Raw genomic sequence first — 20,791 nt, 5'->3', positions numbered from 1 at the left:
CGCCCACAACCTCGAACTGCCTGTTCTCACTCTTGCCGCCTCGAGCTGCCAGTTCTCGCTCTCGCTACTGGCCACCTCGAGCTGCCTGGTCTTGCCACCTTGCAGCCTGTTCCTGCTGCCGCCTCGGGCTGCCTGCTCCCACTCTCACCACCTTGTCTTCGCATTGGAGAGAGAGGGAAAGAGCCAGTGTTGATGTTCTAGACAGCTTTTCTTGCTCGGGTCTTTATGTTAAACGGGGAATTGGTACTAGGATGTAAAATTGTTTATTCCACCTTTTACAAAAAAAAAACACTTGTATTTCCATAGTGTCTTGACAATCTCAGGAAGTCCCAAAGTGCTTTACAGCTAATGAAGTACTTTTATTTTGAAGTGTAATATTGCAATGTAATAAACATAGCAGCCAATTTGCCCAAAGCAAGCTTCCACAAACACGAATGTGATAACCAGGTAATTCGTTCAGTGATATTGACAGAAAAGTAAACATTGGCCATGTCACTGAGGAGAACGCCACTACTCTGCTGAAATATTGCCATGGGATTGTCTGCCTCCACCAGAGGAATCTTAAAATAAAGCAAACACTTCAACCTTGAGGTTACTGAAGAAATGTGAAAGCCACATAATTGGGCCAAAGTGTACTGTGGCAAACATTATATTGCTACATCATCCATCTAATTCGGTGTTATTTAAATGCGAGATCCCAAAACGATACAGAAGCTCATCATTTCCCAGACTTGAGTGAGTGCAGGGAATCGATTGCAGAGATGGTGCACAGTTAACATTACACCTGTGCATGCCAACTCTGTAGTTGCTTGGAATGAGTAAGACAGGTTAGCAAAGAGTTCAAGCTCCTAATTTAGCTATTCTGCAGTCAGATCAGATATGGAAAAGTAGTCCCTTTACTCGGAAATACGTTTTAAAAAAGAAAACTAAAGGTCTTTAATGTATAAGTAAAATATCTTTTAAAACACAGAACATATATAACATTCAGACACAATGAGATACAAACGCTTATTGGAAGGCGGCAAAAAAGAGAAGTTTAGTGTGTCATTGGGAATAGTGACTGTCTGGAGAACCTCAGGATTTGCAGGCGCAGTCTGTGTAAGGGAAAGAGGGCCAGGCCCTTCGAAGTCAAGGCAAGGTAGGACTCCACCTGGTGGAATGCACAGACTTAACACAAAAGTTTTCAGTAAATACAACAGTTTGGGTTCCCCTCCAAATAGTGCCTCCTTGCCTTTTCAGCCGGGTATCAAGTTTTCCAGTCATTTTACAGCTTTGTCTCATTTCCTTCTCTAGAAATCAGCAAATTCCTTCGAATATTTCTCTGTGAGAGATATGCGGATCGCCTCCTCTTCATACTCGTCAAAGTTACTGGTGTCCCCGGGGCCTCTAAACTTGGGTTTAAAAGGAGGCTCCTCCTGAGGAAAGGAACAGAAACTAAATTAAGTTGCTTTAGAGTCAAAGAATCATTCAGACACACGTATGCTGACAGCTGCTCACTAGATTTCTCTATTTCACCCTCAGTGACATGTTACAGCAAAAGGTTCTCATTGACACCCTAAATACTTGCAATGAACCCCCCCAAACCATACCACCTATTCAGTACATGCTAAAATATCATAGATCATAGAATCCCTACAGTGTGGAAACAGGCCTTCGGCCCAACAAGTCCACACTGAACCTCAGTGCATCCCGCCCAGACCCATCCCCCCTATAACCCACCTAATCTATACATCCCTGAACACTACCGGCAATTTAGCCTGGCCAATCCACCTAACCCGCACATCTTTGGACTGTGGGAAGAAACCGGAGCACCCGGAGGAAACCCACGCAGACACAGGGAGAATGTGCAAACTCCACACAGACGGTCACCCGAGGGTGGAATCAAACCCAGGTTGCTAGTGCTGTGAGGCAGCAGTGCTAATCACTGAGCCACCGTGCCGCCCCATAGCGGTGAGCAAGCTTCCTTCGAATTTGCTCTCAGCTTTCGCCCGTAGTCAGCAGGATTCGAACCTGCACGGGAACATCCCAATGGATTTCAAGTCCATCGCCTTAACCACTCGGCCATGACTACAGAAGCCGCATCATAAGGCCATTGTTCCAATGCTTGGACATTGCATTTTGGTTGCAACATCACAATTTAAAAATAATTCTTGGTTTGTGGACACGGCTGGCACAGCCAGCATTTATTACCCATCCCTAAATACCCTTGATCTGGGTGGCTGCCAGGCAATTTGAGAGGGCAGCTAAATGTCAGTCACATGTAGACCAGACCAGCGAAGGACGGCAGATCTTCTTCCACAAAGGGACGTGAGTGAACCAGAATATTCCACTATCGTTGTCACGGTCACCATCACCAAGACTATCTTTCATATCTTTAAACTATTTAATTGAATTTAAATTCCACCAGTTGCTGTGGTGGGATTTGAAACCATATCCCAGAGTAATAGCCTGGATTACCAGTCAATGACATGGCCACTGTGACATCACCTCCCCCACGTTCCCACTGAGATGCACACCAAAACCCAGAATCCATTCTCTTTTCATCATAACAGCTCATACATTACAGCCCTGAATACACACACTACTTGTTGCTCCCTTTCAACACAGAACCATTATGCTTTCTTGAGCAGTATTGTAGCAAAGAAAACAATAGTCCTTCAGGTGCAGAATGTAAATGTGACATTGGCTACCTCTAGCTAGTTGAAGCTAACATATAGGATAAATATGACAACAGGAAAACTCAATGCTAATTCTGTATTCTGAACATACAGGAGTTTACACTGTGACTTACTTCACTGAAACAAAGATCCAGTGCTGGCTGAGCTAGGTAAATGGGGTGCGTCTGTACAGGGAGTTTATCCACAATCTGTCACACAGAACAGAAACTCCCCATCCATTTTAGAAACACAGGAACAGGTGAGATGTGCATTAGATATCCTCCTAAACAGAAACAAAATGCTTGTGCCTATATAAGCAGAGAAAGGAAATTGAGAGGAATAGGTCAGTGGGTACAGAGTGAGAGGTAAGAAGACTGAGAGAGCAAGAACATTTATGCGTGTGTTGCTGTAACTGAATTGGTCACAGAAAGTGGTGGAAGTCTGAATCCTCTCCTGGTACACTACTACCCAGTCTGCAGTAAACAGCTTCACCAACTCCTGCCTCGGGAAATACAGGCTGACTGGCTGGGGTCACAGTACCTTTCTTTTGTAGATGGATAGCCAGTCTGTGTTGGCAAACCACTTATGGTTTTTGATGTCATTGACACCGTTTCGGAGATTACCAAACCGTTTGGTCAGATCAACCTGCAACAGGTTCCGCAGTAGATCTTTTAGGTCAGAACTGAAATGAGATGGAAACCGCACCTGAAAAGAAACATTGGTCAGTTACACAAGAATGACTCAGGCTTATATGACACCAGATGTTGAGCAAAGATTAAGATTAAGGGTAGATTTTCTGATTTGACATACACATAAAGGGAGAATCAGATATTTGGATACAGAACTGGCTTGAAGGTAGAAGATAGAGGGTGGTGGTGGAGAGTTGCTTTTCAGACTGGAGGCCTGTGACTAATGCTGTGCCACAAGGATTGCTCCAGGGTCCACTGCCATATGTCATTTACATAAATGATTTGAATGCAAACATAGGAGATATGGTTAGTAAGTTTGCAGATGAACCAAAATTGGAGGTGTAGTGGACAGTGAAGAAGGTTACCTCAGAGTACAACGGGATCTTGATCAGATGGGCTAATGGGCTGAGGAGTGGCAAATGGAGTTTAATTTAGATAAATGTGAGGCGCTGTATTTTGGAAAGGCAAATCAGGGCAGGACTTATACACTTAATGGGTACTGTTGCTGAACAGAGACCTTAGAGTGCAGTTTCATAGTTCCTTTAAAGTGGAGTCACAGGTAGATAGGACAAAGAAGGCGGCGTTTGGTATGCTTGTCTTCGTTGATCAGTGCATTGAGTATAGGAGTTGGGAGGTCACATTGTAGCTGTAAAGACATTAGTTAGGCCATTGGATTACTGTGTACAATTCTGGTCGCCCCACTATAGAAAGGATGTTGTGAGGCTTGAAAGGGTTAAGAAGTGATTTACAAGGATGTTGCTGGAATTGGAGGGTTTGAGCTATAGGGAGAGGCTGAATAGGCTGGGGTTATTTTCCCTGGAGCATCAGAGGCTGAGGGGGTGACCTTATAGAACTTTATAAAATCATGACGGGCATGGATAGGGTAATTAGACAAGGTCTTTTCCCCAGGGTGGGGTAGTCCAAAACTAGTGGGCGTAGGTTTAAGGTGAGAGAGGAAAGATTTAAAAGGGACCTAAGGGGCAACTTTTACACACAGAGGGTGGTGCGTGTATGGAATGAGCTGCCAGAGGAAGTGGTGGAGGCTGGTACAATTACAACATTTAAAAGGCATCTGGATGGGTATATGAATAGGAAGGATTTAGAGGGATATTGGCTAAATGCTGGCAAATGGGACTAGATTAACTCCGGATATCTGGTTGGCATGAACGAATTGGACCGAAGGGCCTGTTTCTCTGCTGTAAATTTCTATGGTGTTATGACACACTAATACACTGTAAACCAATAGATATAAAATTGCGTGCATCATTGCTGCAACTTAGATACTTGTTTATGGTGGGTGGGTGGTGGGGAGTATCTCGTTGTGGTTGTGGATTCACAAACTACAACATCTTTTGTGAATAGTAAACCATGTCTGCTTGGGGTCAGTGCTGCTTCAGTGCATCAGAGCTCGATATTTCACCTTACCACTGTGTGAGGTCCCAAAGACAGGACACAAGCATAACAATCTGGCTATTTACTTTCAAGCCAGACTGTCCTTTATTATTCAGAGGAGGTTGATGAACTAATGATAGCTCCTATAACGGTGAGGCATCCACTTTGGGGCACATAGCATAGGCCGAGTGGGCTGAACAGCCTCCTTCTGTATCGTGAACACTACGATGACAGCAAAGGATTTTTTTAAGAGGAGTATGTGACCTTCTTATTAATTCTATGAAAATATACCACCTCACATTTATTCACATTGATGTTCATTTGCCAATGACACGCTTGTTCTGCAAGCTTACAAAGAATTTCCTATATTTTGGGCAGTTCTTTTACTAATTCTTCAAATCGCATCTCCAATTTGGTGCACCCCCATATTTTGAAACTGTCATCCAAATCCCAATTCCAAATTATTAACATAACTGGTGAATAGCTGTGGTCCTGGCACCAATCCTCATGGAACACTGTTTCCCTGCTTTGTGCAGTCTGATTAATTCAACGCTCTGCTTTCTGGCTTGTAGGTAGGCTGCTATTTTTTCTGTTATTTCTGATTCTATCTGTTCTGTCTTTACAGGAGTTGACTATGCAGTACCTTATCAAAGGCTTTTTGAAAATCTAAATACATTATGTTCAATGCATTACCCCTTTAACTACTCTTGATGTTATTTCTTCAAACAATACAATAAAATTAGTTAAGCACAATCTTCCCTTTAAACATCTGCGCTGGCAATCATATTTTCTGTTTTTTGATGCTTTTCTATTACCTCTCTTAACTAAGTGTAACATTATTTTTGCAACCACTGATATTGAGCTAACTGGCATACAGTAATGACTCAATGTCTTGCATTAACAATGTATTGGACTTGTTCCACCTCCCTTTTAAATATAGGAATCACGTCAGCTATTTGCCTGTATTCTGAAAAAATTCTCTTTAAAAAAAGTATTTTTTACACATATGTAACAGTGTCTCTGCTATCTGTTCCTCAGTGTCTCCTAGTCTTAAGCAAAGCATCTTCTATTACACCGTGTGGGATTTGTGTCTTCCAAATCAAATATCCTCATGACCTTTCTAAACGAGGTTGACAATGTAGTAACAACTGATGCCAAATTACAGACAATTCATTCTGTCACTCTAAAAGAAAACACATTACGACTGCACAAACTCATCGCATTCAGGTGAAACATTGTAAAGTTCAATCCATCAAATAAAGCTCCCATATGTAAAAGGACAATGCTCATAGTCATTTTTCTCAATCCCCAGGAGTAAGCATTGTGCAGCACATGCCCTATTAAGAGAATCAGCATTCAATGTTCTAACATACCGACAAGAAGCAGCAATTCATATACAACAGTTACATGAGCATAACTATGTTCCTGTTGGACATGTGCCCAAGCAGATGGACCCAATCCATTTTCTCACCTCTTGGATGGCAATAAATGACCCTTTAGGATAACGGACTTTAGCTGACTAGTAGGTAACTTGAGGTAGTCAGAGAGAACTCTGCAGGTAGGTTAAAATGTCCAATTGTGTTTGCCTCAAAGGCATTTTTTCCAACAGGTTACTTAAAGAATAAAACCACATTTATACAGTGCCAATCACATCCCCATAATGTCCCAAAGTACTTTGCTGCCAATGACATACATTCGAAATGTAAGAATTAGAAATGTGTTTGTCACTGCAGACAGCATGGCTCCACAAGTAGCTGTGAAATAACAGAGCAGTTAAATACATTTTTAAACATGGTTTATGATCAAGGTGTAAATGTCAGCCAGGAGAACTGCTCTGTTCTTCAAACGTGAAACTTTTGGGTTCAAACACCATGAAATATTTAACATCTACCTAAACAGACAAACAGGCCATTCATTAGCTTAATGCTTCATTTGAAAAGTGGTTTAAAAGACATTTAGATAAGTACATGAATAGGAAATGTTTGGAGGGATATGGGCCAGGAGCAGGCAGGTGGGACTAGTTTAGTTTGGGATTATATTCAGCATGGACTGGTTGGAGTGAAGTTTTGTTGCTACATGACTTTATGAATCAATGGTGTGCCTGACATGAAATACTCCAAGGCACAAACTCTCTCTCGCTATGAATATCTAACACTATTTTCTTCCCTCCTTGCGTATCATTTATAATTAGGACATGACTGACTGTTGATTAGACAAAGCCTCCAGTTGGGTCCTCAACAAAAACAGTGTCAACATGGCTCAAATGATAGCTTTCTCCAGTTAGAAATTTCATTCCAGAGCTCAAACCCATTATCCAGACTGTTACTTCACTTTGACAGTGAAGGAGTTCTGCATTGTACCTCAGAAACATTAAACCATGTAATATTCTTCATGTCCCACTGGTTTGGGTGAATGTTAAGGATCGCAAGATACTAGGTAAAAAGACATGGAGTTCTGCCAGATTCTGGACAACGTTCCTCCTGTAAAAACATTTCACTCTGTCATCTCGTTGCTCTTTGTAAGATCTTGTGGTTACCGCATTTGCTCGCACACTCTTGATTGTCAAGATGTTTCAATGATGGAGGGAGGTACTGTTTAAAATTCGAATCTCTCCTTATTTAATTACACAGGATCAGAATAATATTTTCTGAAGCACAATGCTTACCTTCCCCGAGACTATTTTTTCGTAAATCTGAATTGGCTGGTCTGCAAAAAACGGAGGATACCCCGCACACATTTCATAGATTAGGACTCCTAATGCCCACCAATCCACAGCTTTGTTATAGCCCTGGAGGAGTAAGAGACATGGATCAAAAAGACAGATTCAAAACAATCTCTCTCAAGTTTGCTGATCTTGCCTAAACAGTAATTTGGGTTTTACAATTGCTTCAATGGGTTATTTGTGGCAGAACAGTCAAAGTTGCTAAGAAAGCAACTGGTTAAAACAATTCCTACTGAAAGAGTGCAAAGTGAGTGTAGGCTTTGACTCATGATGGCAAAAGTATCTTTGCACATCAAAGTCCAATAATTCTCAGCCCTCTAGGAGGAGATGGTGGCCTCTTGGTAATGCCATTTGTTTATGAGGCTTAAATTATTTCCAAATAAATAGGTTAATACATCACATAACCAGGACTTATCCAAATATATTTGACAGTCACTGTAGAACTCCTATTGTTGCAGATCTGTGTAGACATCTGCCTACAGTGAAGCAATGACTGAATCCCGAGATTTGTAAAGCATAGGACTGCAATTAGAACCTAACTGGGTAGCTTACAACATGGTGACAGTATCTCTAACATGCCAGCACAGTACTCCTTTCACTGAATCTAAACAAACATTCTGGTATTTATACCTTGACAACACTGAATACCAAAGAAAGAAAGACAAGGGAAGAGAACATTTTGATACTAGATTTACAGGACGTCTTCAGATTGTGTTTTTCATGAACTGGAAGGAGTTGAAAGATGCTGCAAGCTGCAAGGAGAAAGCAGCAGCTCCTTACCTTGCTGAGAATGATCTCAGGAGCCAGGTATTCGGGAGTTCCACACAGTGTCCAAGTTCTACCCTTTACCCTCTTGGCAAATCCAAAATCTGTCACCTAGACATGAACCAGATTTTAAAATCAATCTGAGTTGAAACAGATTGGAGCACTTGTATGTTTCTTTTTATCCCCTTATTTCACCATTTTCATTTAATTTCAATTGTAATTTGAGGAATCAGTCTACGTAGGCTAGATCATCTTGAGTCTTATTCTCTTTAAAAAGGACCATAAAAATCTGTAAGGTTTCATGTGCTAAGCCTCAAAATTTCAATTACCCATTTAACATAGGACCTGACCCCTCTATTCTGTACAAGGTTCACACTTCAACTATCTGGACTCCATTTTCTCCCCCTTGGTCCAGGAACTCCCTACCTATGTCCGTGACACCAGCCACGCCCTCCACCTCCTCCAGAACTTCCAATTCCCGGTCCCCAACACCTCATCTTTACCATGGACGTCCAGTCCCTCTACACCTGCATTCCCCATGCAGATGGCTTAAAGGCCCTCCGCTTCTTCCTGTCCCGCAGGCCCGACCAGTCCCCCTCCACTGACACCCTCATCCGCTTAGCTGAACTCGTCCTCACCCTCAACAACTCTTTCAATTCCTCCCACTTCCTACAGACAAAGGGGGTGGCCATGGGTACCCGCATGGGCCCAAGCTACACCTGCCTCTTTGTAGGTTACGTGGAACAATCCCTCTTCCGTACCTACACCGGCCCTAAACCCCACCTCTTCCTCCGTTACATTGATGACTGTATCGGCGCCGCCTCGTGCTCCCACGAGGAGTTCGAACAGTTCATCCACTTTACCAACACCTTCCACCCCAACCTTAAGTTTACCTGGACCATCTCTAATACCTCTCTGTCTCCATATCGGGCAACCACCTAGAAACCGATATTCATTTCAAGCCCACCGACTCCCACAGCTACCTAGAATACTCCTCCTCCCACCCACCTTCCTGCAAAAATGCTATCCCCTATTCCCAATTCCTTCGCCTCCGCCGCATCTGCTCCCAGGACGAGGCATTCCACTCCCGTACATCTCAGTTGTCCTCGTTTTTCAAGGACCGTAACTTCCCCTACTCAGTGGTCAAGAACGCCCTCAACCATGTCTCCCACATCTCCTGCAACTCATCCCTCACACCCCGTCCACGCAATAAGAACCAAAAAAGAATCCCCCTCGTCCTCACGTACCACCCCACCAACCTCCGGATCCAACGCATCATCCTCCGACACTTCTGCCATCTGCAATCCGATCCCACCACCAAAGGCAGCTTTCCCTCCCCACCCTTATCTGCGTTCCGGAGGGACCACTCTCTCCGTGACTCCCTTGTCCGCTCCACACCCGGCACTTTTCCCTGCAACCGCAGGAAGAGCTACACCTGCCCCCATACCTCCTCCTTCACCCCCATCCCAGGCCCCAAGAAGACTTTCCACATCAAGCAGATGTTCACCTGCACATCTGCCAATGTGGTATACTGCATCCGCTGTACCCGGTGTGGCTTCCTCTACATCAGGGAAACCAAGCGGAGGCTTGGGGACCGCTTTGCAGAACACCTATGCTCGGTTCGCAATAAACAACTGCACCTCCCAGTCGCGAACCATTTCAACGCCCCCTCCCATTCCTCAGACGACATGTCCATCCTGGGCCTCCTGCAGTGCCACAACGATGCCACCCGAAGGTTGCAGGAACAGCAACTCATATTCTGCTTGGGAACCCTGCAGCCCAATGGTATCAATGTGGATTTCGCAAGCTTCAAAATCTCCCCTCCCCCTACCACATCCCAAAACCAGTCCAGCTCGTCCCCGCCTCCCTAACCTGTTCTTCCTTCCACCTATCCCCTCCTCCCACCTCAAGCCGCACCCCCATCTCCTACTGACTAATCTCATCCTGTCCCCTTGACCTGTCCGTCCTCCCTGGACTGACCTATCCCCTCCCTAACTCCCCACCTACACTCACCTTTACTGGCTCCATCCCCGCCTCTTCGACCTGTTTGTTTCCTCTCCACCTATCCTCTCCACTATCCATCTTCTATCCGCCTCCCACTCTCTCCCTATTTATCTCAGAACCCCCTTCCCCTCCCCCTTTTCTGATGAAGGGTCTAGGCCCGAAACGTCAGCCTTTCTGCTCCTATGATGCTGCTTGGCCTGCTGTGTTCATCCAGCCCTGCACCTTGTCTCGGATTCTCCAGCATCTGCAGTTCCTACTATCTCTGATCCTGTTTAACATTTGTTGCCTTGCTTGTATCTACATTAAATCCCATCTGCTTCTCCTTAACCACATCTACTTCCTTTGTTCAAATGTCTTTTCTGCATGAAGGTTCCTTACATTTTTCACATAAGCCAAATTCTTTGCAACTGACAAATTTGATTAATAATGATCCCTTCCACTAAAACAACAAGTTAACAGTATCAACACAATCAATCCGTACTACAAACACTACATAGTTCAAAGTGAAAATCAGGACCATTCAGTCATTGTTCAATGCCCATAATCACTGCATCCAGCTGTTTTCTTGGAAAAATAATCTAGAAATTGATTACTTCCTCTGCAGTTTTTTAACCAAAACTATTTCCTGAATACTACTTTATCAAACTTTGGTGCTGGTTCATATGTTTGGACATTTTGTTTAAGTTTCATTTGGTCCACATTAATGGATTTAGGTAACTAGGCCTTTCAGAAAATATTTTACTGAGATCTTTCTTGCAACGCTGCCAAAAGAAGTCTAAAGTCCTTCAAGTAGAGGATGGTGATACATAAGAAATGCTGTGAATTTTCCATATTGGGCTCACAGATGTTCAATTTGTTTGTTAATACCCGAGCAAATTTTGGTTCCCGTCCCAGAGATTTGCAATTGTCAGTGTTTGAACATTACTCCTTGGTTTCTCTCACTAGGTTTAGCTTGTTAACAAGGCAAGGTTACAGCAAATAGTGAGTTACTTCTGGCTACGGCTGTTCACCATTAGCAGGTACTCCTCAGTCCTACTGATACTGCTGATCCAACAGGCAGGAATTTACTGGTGGTAATTTGGACAAAAGTACTAGTAGCAGTAATAATTTGATCTGCATCTTCTGAACCATGTATGTGGTACAGGTAATAATTGGGAGGGGATGTCATCCAAGGGCTAAGGCATACGAAGCACATATGTTTTAACCTGAGTCACAGAGACAGAAAAGAGTAAATATGCACAGTATGCAGATACCTCAACATCACGGGTTAGGAATAAGCGAGTGCTTTCAAAGTATTATGAAAAATACACCATTGGTTGTGCTCATTCTGACTCAATGCCCAACACACAACAGGATTGAGGGATGAAATGGACATGGTCATAGATCTGATTCCTAAAGTTGGTGGCTAAATGAAGAATTTGCTACAAAGGAAATTTGGGAATCTGATTTCATCTAGAAAGTAGTGGATACAAGTTCCAAATTGTATTGATGTTGTATGAATTGCAGGCATCCAATCTTGGACTATGGAATGCAGTTTGGTCACCTGACCTCAATAAAGTAACTGTTATATTTTGGAACGTTTCAGGAAAAGAATGAAGAGTGAATCTTCAGAATAGGCCATCAAGTCTGGGAGGGACTACATTCAATAATGCTGGAGAAAAAGATTAAAATATAAGGCTTCTCAAGGATAATTGATGTGTTAATATGTGATCAGGGAAAAGATTTAATTCTTAATCGTGATATTTTCAAAAAAAATTGTCAGAAAAAGGAATTGAGGATTATTGAGATGTTAACAGATCTATTTGATTCACATTACAATTTAGGAATGTGGAAGAAGTGGGCTTGATGGGATCAATAGTCTTTCAGCATTCCAACCTTTTTTGCATTGGAAATGATGGATGTAGAGTTGGAGCTAGTGTGTCTCAGTATTACTGAGTAGTACCTTAACCAGGTAATAGCTCATGCCGTTTGCATGTCACTCAGTGGAAAGACAGCAGGGATAATTGCAGGAAATGACAAGGAAGTGTAATTTATAGATGCAGGTGGAGAGAAGTGTAATTTACAGATGCAGGTGGAGGAAACTGACTTTGGCACACAGCTGAGAGACAATAGTAAAGCCAGGACTTAAGCAATTGCCCTCATCAGTAGAATTTTCTCAAATATAATTATTTATTGTAACTCTACTTCAATCCAGAGTGGGATTTATTTTCCCTTCAGTGATAGTATCAAGCCTTTCTCTCATTGGGCAGTTAAAGCAGGCATTATCTAAAGACAAGGAAAAGAACAGCCCTTCCATCAGCACTGGATAATTATCGATTTAAAGTGCCTGTTCTGGGTTGCTACAAATCCACATCTTTCAATCACCCTAACGTTGTGCCAGTAGATCCTATACTATTTTTGCTGGTAAAACACTACTCCCTCACTCTTTTTTAAAACTCTTTCCAATGCTGCACCTACCATACAGAACATTCCCCCCTCCACCCTGACCCTGTGCTCATATGTAAGTCATTTCACTTAACTGTGGCCAGTGCATATCTGTAGTATCCCTTGAATAGCTACTCCCTGCCCCAAGATTATTGTATTTGTTCAATATCTGAAGTAGTCACATAATCTGGCATTCTCCTGGAGTATGGCAGACACCCTGTTCTCAAGGTGTGCCCTCTAATTTGGTACCTGATGCTGAAAGGTTTAGGCCATTCCTGGGGCACTCCCCCATACCTGGATGTAGCCATTTTGGTCAATCAGTATGTTTTCAGGCTTCAGGTCCCTGTAGACAAGGTCTAGTGAATGGAGGTACTCGAACGCGAGGACAATCTGCGCTGCATAAAATCGTGAGTGAGGTTCACTGGAAGCAAGATATTTATAATTAAATTCAGATTCGAGGGCAGAGAGATAACAAACACCTTGTTCAATGTGGAGGCATTTTGGAAATTGATTGTGGACTGGTGCTCAAGCACCTTCATCTGAAAGACAGTAACGGAGGCCATAACAGAAAAGTGGCAAATGCAGGGACATTACAGAAATTGAGGTTTTATTTTGACCAGGAGCACGTCCTTTGCAACTGAAATAATTATTCAACAAGTGTATTACAGATGGCTTGTCACAATTAAGCAAGATCGTTTGTATTGATAAAACAGCAAATCCTATTCATGATCTCTAGCATAGAAATTACAGAGCATCTCAAACACAAAATTGATCACAGATATGTTATTCCTGCTTCGAGAAGAAAACAATCATCAACAATGACCTCTCCAGCTTTCAACAAGACCATATTATTTCTATGCACCCATTAGCATTTAATCATACTGCCTGCCAAAGGAACTCTGTGACTTAGCTTGTGAAAAACAATCCTGTCTGTTTTCATAGTTGCAGCATTGTGCCAGGTGAAGGAGCCCTCTGCATTTAAAACTCCCTAAAACATTTTCCTATTTTGTTCCATCAACTTGCAGCCCATTATTTGCTAACTTCCAGCTTGCTGTACACCTGAGGCATTAGCCAGTAACATAGGCATTATGCAAATTAATAAGGAAATGTAATAAGGAAATAAGACTTAATTGTACAAAGGGAGGCATGTATGGCACAGTCAAGAGGGAGTTGACATTGTCATACTCGACACTGACTCTGAACCCCCCAGCATCAGGTTAAATATGTGCTAGGAAACTGCCTGCTAATTTCCACCTACCACCCATCTCACCTGATGAACCAGGACACTTCCAGGTTGAACACAGAGGGTGGAAAGAGTGCAGAATGTGCTCTGGGTGGGGAAACTTCAATGTCCATCCACTAAGACAGGGTTAGTAGTAATGACTACTGACCACATTGCCTGAATCCCCATGGACATATCTGCCTGAATGGGCTTGCGGCAAGCAGTATGAATCCAAGAGGGAAAAACGTACAAGATCTTGTCCTCACCAATCTACCTGTTGCAGGTGCATCTGTCGATGATAGTACTAGGAGGAATGGCCACTGCACATCCCTGACATGACAAAGTTTCACCTTCACACTGAGCGTACTGTTCTGGAGTGTGGCAGTACCACCATGCTAAACTGGAGGGATTCACAACACACCTAGCAGCTCAAACCTAGGCATTCATGGGTTGCTGTGGGCCAGCAGCAGCAGAATTGTATTCAACCTGGCATGTCCCTCACTATACCATTACCATGAAGCCAGGAGATCAACCCCTGGTTCAATGAAGAGTGCATGAGGGCATGTTAGGAGCAGCAACAGGCATACCTAGAAATGAGGTGCCAACCTGGTGAAGCCACAACACAGGGCTACTTGCATTCTAAACTGTGGAAACAGCATGCAATAGACAGGGTTAAGTGATATCACAACAAATGGATCAGGTTAAGCTCCACAGTCCTGCCAAATCCAGTCATGAATGCTGGTAGGCAATTCATAACTAATCAGAAGAGGGAGCTCTACAAATATCCCCATTCTCAATCGTGGGGGAGTCTAGCACATCACTGTAAAAGACAAGGTTAAAGCCTTGCAACAATCTTCAGTTAGAAGTGCTGACTGGATGATCCATCTTGGCCTCCTTCTGAAGTCCCTAGCATTAGAGATGCCAGTCTTCAGCCAATTCAATTCACTCCATGTGACATCAAGACACAGTTGAAAACAATGGATACTGCAAAGGGCATGGGCTTTGACAACATTTCAACAATAGCCCTGAAGGCTTTGCCAACTATGGCATCAAGGAACTCTGGCAAAATTGAAGTCAATAGAAATCAAGGGAGAAATTCTTCGATGGTTGGAGCCATACTAACACAAGGAAGGTTGTGGTTATTGGAGGTCAGTCATCTCAGCTCCAGGATATGGCTGCAGGAGTTCCTCAGGGCAGTGTTCTAGCCCCAACCACCTTCAACTGCTTCATCAATGATTTTCCCTTTCTCATAAACATAGAAGTGGGGATATATGTTGATGGTTGCACAATGATCAGTACCATTCTGAATCCTTAGATACTAAAGCAGTCTGTGCCAACATACAGCAAGAGAGACATTATTTAGGCATGGTCTGATAAATGCTAAGTAACATATAAAATGCTGGTCAATGATCATAAGCAAGTAGAAAGAATCTAACCATCTCTTCTTGATTCAGTGCCGTTACCATCAGTGAATTCTCCCCACTATCAACATCCTATGGGTTTCTACTGAACAAGGCATATCAATACTGTAGCTACAAGAGTAGAACAGAGAAAGCTTCTCTACAAGACATAAATTGGGAGTGTGATGGAATACTTTCTAATTGCCTATTTGGAAGTGGCTCCAAAAACACTCAAGCTTATCATCATCCAGGACAAAGGAGCTCATTTATACACTGTCCCAACCTCCAATGTAAACACTCAATCCATCCACACTGATTGGCAAAAGTAGCAGTGTGCATTATGTCCAAGGTTCACAGCAGCGATTCACCAAGGCTCTTTTGACAATAAGGCTCCTTCCAATCCCACAACCACTAGTATCAGAAGGAAAAGGGCAGTAGATATATGAAAACACCACTACTTGTAAGATCCCCTCGAATCCGCACAACACCCTCACTTTGAACTACCTCTCCATTCCTTCCCCATTGCTGGGTTAAGATCCTGAACTTCCTTTGTAGCAGCACACCATATGGGCTACATCGGTTCAAGAAACTGGTTCACCACCACCTGTTCAAGGTTAACTAGGGATGGGCAATTTACCAGTGATGCCCTCATCTTATGAAAGAATAAAAGAAAGGAGTATTGTGCTTTGCCCCTACAAATACACCAGAGAGGACACATTGTAGCTCTGGTCCTTTATTAGTCCCGACTCTTTGTGATACTTGTTTCAAACTTAGATGTCAAATGTCACTGTTCACAGATTAACATGCTTAACAACCTTCATATGGGGCAAAACAAAGATAGGATAACACAGTTAAAACAGATCGTTACTGTCTTCCACCTAAGGGTTTGGTCACACTTTCCACACTGTTTGTTAGCCATGATGTGTTTAGTAGTGAGCTTAGTGCAATATTCAATCCAAATCCTTTGTCTTGAATATTTATCAATCAGTTGCATTATTTCGTACAGCTTTAAGAGACTAACCTGAACCTTCCGCTTCTCCTTAAATGTGAAAACATCTCTCCACCTTGAATATATTCCATCACCATATACAAATTAGTGTTATCCTGGAAAGAAAGAAAGAGAAAGCAAGTTATAAACAAGTCCCATAAAGCACAAAAACAATGCAGGAATTGTATTGTTTACCTCTAACTATTAATGACAGATTGTTAAGGTGCCACCTGTCCCTTACACACACACACACACCCCAACACCTCACCCACCCTCCACATACACACAAACTCACACACAGACAGTCAAGAAAACGTTGGAGTTATGGATGGAAGGAAAAACTGGAAAGGTAGTTCAATGGCCCTAGTCCGCAGAGTTAGCTGAAATGCTTTTTCTGCTTGTCAGGATTTGCTGTTTGTCGATCTCTCAGTTTCTAGCTCTTCAGGTGCTTTGTACTTCCTTGCAGAAGACATATAGCAAATGGTTCACAAATTATAAAATCTCTGATTTATTGGTTAAAAGCGACAGCTTACAGCAACTGGTGAGAGAAAATAAACTGGCTTCCTTCAGGCTTTTAGTGTTTTTTTAATTGCAGAGAAAAGGAAATCACTTTCCCTTCCAGTGGTCCAAATGTTTCTGCCAATCTCATTCATACCCAATACTGTGCAGCTACCTGTGAGCCAATTACATTGTTGATGGCAGGCAGAGGGCCTTTGTGATCAACAACTGGTTACTCCTCCACAAACAACCAGCAGAATCATACTTTGTATTCATTCCCATGATGCCAGTTTGACTGAGAATAATCTTCCCTCACACGGTTGAGCAAACAACATTGCAAGCAGCTCTTACACCAAATCTCAACTGGTTGGTTTTAAAAAGTGCAGCTTTAAACAGCCAGCTCTTTCCACATTTCTGTCCATAATCAAAAATGCAGATGACCTGCACTTTTGGCATACTTGGCTGACAACCTTAAACAATAATCTTTATTATAGGATTAATAAAAGTGATATCTTTACAACTGCTACTAGATTAGCTGCCAAACTTATCATTGAGTATGGCAGTAATGCATGCTTGTTTAATATGTCAACACATATCAACATGTGTTGTGTTTTGTGCGTTTAATCAAAAGTGTTTGCCTCTTTGAACAGTATTTTAGTGAACCTGCCCTTCCTTTGGTTCAGTGTCAAATTTTACCTGACCACGCTACTGTGAAGTGCCTTGTAACTTGTAACATCAAAGCTCCCAAACAAATGCAGGTTGTTGTTGCAATAATAAAATAGGTCAAAGTAACATACTGGAACTCTTCTCAATCTTCCGCAGAGAAGGTTAAACGGAGAGTGATATGTTATTGTAATTATAATTCCAGGAACGCAACCAGTCAAGCCGTGACTGAATTTTACAGAAAAATATTACTGTTTGTTTTGACTATTTCAAAGCTACCTTGCTTGTTTCCCATCTGTAGGTCTAGAGTATTTTATGGCTAAGTTATACAGTTCATAGACAGTGAATTTTACCCTCCCTGAAACTTACTTTCCTTCATATCTTTGGATACATTCCATCCAGTCCTCGTGGCATATTAACTTTAATTCCAGCCAGTATATATCTAATACCGTCTGTTAGTTGTTAACCCACCCAGTATCATAACTATCTCTTGTTCCACTATGGCTTCCACAAGTGAACTATTCTCCTCCCAAATTGGGCCTTCCCCAGTTAAGTTCTGTTACCTAGATTGGTCCTTTTGCTTTTCTCCCAACTAACCAAAATCTCATGACACTCTGATCACTGTTCCCTAAATATTCACCTCCTGACACTTGATCTACTGAACCCAACCCACTTCCCAGAACCAGGCTCAGCAATGTCTTCTCCCTCATTGGGCTGGAAAGATACTAACCCAGAAAGGCCTCTTGAACACACTTCAGAAGGATTTCCCCCCGCTCTGCTCTTTACACTGCTTTCTAGTTTTTGCACCTTTGTTTTTTCTCTCTACTGTCTCTTTCTGTTTTTATCTTAGTTCTTGCTCTTAGATAAATAATGCAGAGGACAAACTATATAATATATTCAATCCTGTACCTACTGGATTTCTTGCAGAATTTGAATGCAATCTACTGATACTAACTTGCGTGATTGTTCCTCCACATTTGCTGGGTCAAAGTTCTGGAACTCTCTGCTTAACATCATTTAGCACAGAGACTGCAGCATTTCAAGGTGACCCGTTACCACTTTCTCATAGATTAACTAGAAATGGGAAACAAATGCTGTTCTTATCAGCAAAGCCCTCATTCCAATAGTGAATATTTTTTGAAAAGAATGACTTAACCACAGAAACCTTTCTGCTGCTCTGAGTTCGATGGAATGAATTTAGATTACAGGATCACCAAAATTCTTTTCATATTTCAGCGTCCTGCATTAAAACTAATTTTTATTTTGAAACTTACTCATTTTAAAATCTAACTTTTGTGCGAAAATCCCTGTTACACTGATGCTCCCCATTAGTTGACCTTATGTATGACACTTGGATTAGATCAGATTCATTGATGGTTTGGCAAACAAGCAATAAAGTGATTCTTATACACTCCTAAAAGCACTTCCTTTGGCAGCTCATTCCATACACGCACCACCCTCCGAGTGAAAAAGTTGTCTCTCAGATTCCATTTAAATCTTTCCCCTCTCACCTTAAGCCTACACTCTCTAGTTTTGGACACCCCCACCTAGGGGAAAATACCTTGTCTATTTACCCTATCCATGCCCCTCATGATTTTATAAAGCTCTATAAGGTCACCCCTCAGCCTCTGACGCTTCAGAGAAAATAGTCGCAGTGTATTTAGCCTCTCCCTATAGCTAAAGCCCTCCAACTCTGGCAACATCCTTGTAAATCTTTTCTGAACCTTTTCAAGTTTCACAACATCCTTCCGTTAGCAGGGAGACCAGAATTGCATGCAATACTCCAAACGTGGCCAAACCAATATCCTGTACAGCTGCATCATGACTATACTCAATGCAGTGACCAATAAAGGTAAGCATACCAAATATCTTCTTCACTAACTTATCTACCTGACTCCACTTTCAAGGAACTATGAACCTGCACTTTAAGGTCTCTTTATTCAGCAACACTCCCCAGGACGTTACCATTAAGTGTATAAATCCTGTCCTGATTCGCCTTTCCAAAATGCCTGTTTCCACACTGTAGGGATTCTATTCTATCTATTCTATGCAACACCTCACATTTATCTAAATTAAACTCCATCTGTCACTCCTCGGCCCATTGGCCCATCTGATCAAAATCCCGTTGTACTCCGAGGTAACCTTCTTCGCTGTCCGCTACACCTCCAATTATGGTGTCATCTGCAAACTTACCAACCATACCTCCTATGTTCGCATCCAAATCATTTATATAAGTGATGAAAAGGAGTGGACCCAGCATCAATCCTTGTGCACACCGCTGGTCACAGGCCTCCAGTCTGAAAAGCAAACCTCCACCACCACCCTCGGTCTTCTACCTTTCAGCCAGTTCTGTATCCAAATGGCTAGTTCACCTTCTATTCTGTGTGATCTAACCTTGCTAACCAGTCTACCATGAGGAACCTTATCAAACGCCTTACTGAAGTCCATATTGATCATGTCCACCACTGTGTCCTCATCAATCCTCTTTGTTACTTCTTCAAAAAACTCAATCAAGTTCATTTGTTATAAGTTCTTAGAGAGCTATAGTAACTGAAGTAAACAACATTGAGTAAATGCCCAGGTGTTTGTCAAAAGGAAATAGAATACAGCAATGCCTGGTGAGCAAGAGACTTTAGACTGGAGACAGGGATGACTCTTCACTGAGGTTTCAGTGAATGCAAGATTATTGCTGGATTAAAAGGGATGAATTTTTGATTACTCAAATGTGTTTGTGGAGCTGGGCCTATTGGGAATCTTCTGGCAACACCATTTATTTGGGCACACAGGGTGTTGTTAAAACTGAACCCAAGCACATGAACTGCAGAGTTCTTAAGTTCAACAAACACTGATTCACATAATGGTTTCAGAGATAGTAGGAACTACAGATGCTGGAGAATCTGAGATAACAAGGTGTAGAGCTGGATGAACACAGCAGGCCAAGCAGCATCAGAGGAGCAGGAAGGCTGACGTTTTGGGCCTAGACCCTTCTTCAGAAATGGAGCAGGGTTCTGAAGAAGGGTCTAGGCCCGAAACGTCAGCCTTCCTGCTCCTCTGATGTTGCTTGGCCTGCTGTGTTCATCCAGCTCTACACCTTGTTATTTCACATAATGGTGGCAGGTCTAGATCTCTTATATGTAATGCTGCAATGAAGATATCTATGTTTCCCTTGAGTGGTACACTGTGAATAGACTAGCAATGTCAGATGAGCACATGGGCACTTGCATCAATATGCAAGCCCTGTATGGCCTTTGCAAATGTGAAGGAATCCTTCACTGTGTGTGTGGAATCCTTGTTTAAAATTGGTCACAGGAATTTTCCTAACCATGTGACCAGTTCATGTTGTGTAGAACCAGTCATAGATAAGATT

General features: G+C 42.4%; 1 protein-coding gene and 1 non-coding gene across 5 annotated transcripts in view; both read right to left on the bottom strand.

The window, feature by feature from the left end:
- Positions 1 to 335: 335 nt before the first annotated feature.
- Positions 336 to 20,791, bottom strand: part of LOC109910402 (cAMP-dependent protein kinase catalytic subunit alpha-like) — a 159,262-nt gene continuing 138,806 nt past the window's right edge. For all 4 annotated transcript variants that reach the window (XM_048617993.1, XM_020509573.2, XM_048617994.1 and 1 more), the window contains exons 5-10: positions 16,297 to 16,379; positions 12,948 to 13,074; positions 8,241 to 8,336; positions 7,404 to 7,526; positions 3,198 to 3,362; positions 336 to 1,415 (exon numbers count right to left, since the gene is read on the bottom strand). In XM_048617993.1, the coding sequence (XP_048473950.1) occupies positions 1,290 to 1,415; positions 3,198 to 3,362; positions 7,404 to 7,526; positions 8,241 to 8,336; positions 12,948 to 13,074; positions 16,297 to 16,379 (720 nt within the window). In that variant the 3' untranslated portion in view covers positions 336 to 1,289. The remainder of the gene's footprint in view (positions 1,416 to 3,197; positions 3,363 to 7,403; positions 7,527 to 8,240; positions 8,337 to 12,947; positions 13,075 to 16,296; positions 16,380 to 20,791) is intronic.
- Positions 1,990 to 2,071, bottom strand: trnas-uga. Its single transcript has one exon. It is a non-coding gene; the product is annotated as a tRNA-Ser (tRNA).

This window comes from Rhincodon typus, chromosome 38 (assembly GCF_021869965.1).
Source record: "Rhincodon typus isolate 14 chromosome 38, sRhiTyp1.1, whole genome shotgun sequence".
In the NCBI taxonomy this organism is placed as follows: Eukaryota; Metazoa; Chordata; class Chondrichthyes; order Orectolobiformes; family Rhincodontidae; genus Rhincodon; species Rhincodon typus.
Note: the sequence above shows the minus strand (reverse complement) of the source record. Positions and strands in the feature narration are given on the sequence as shown.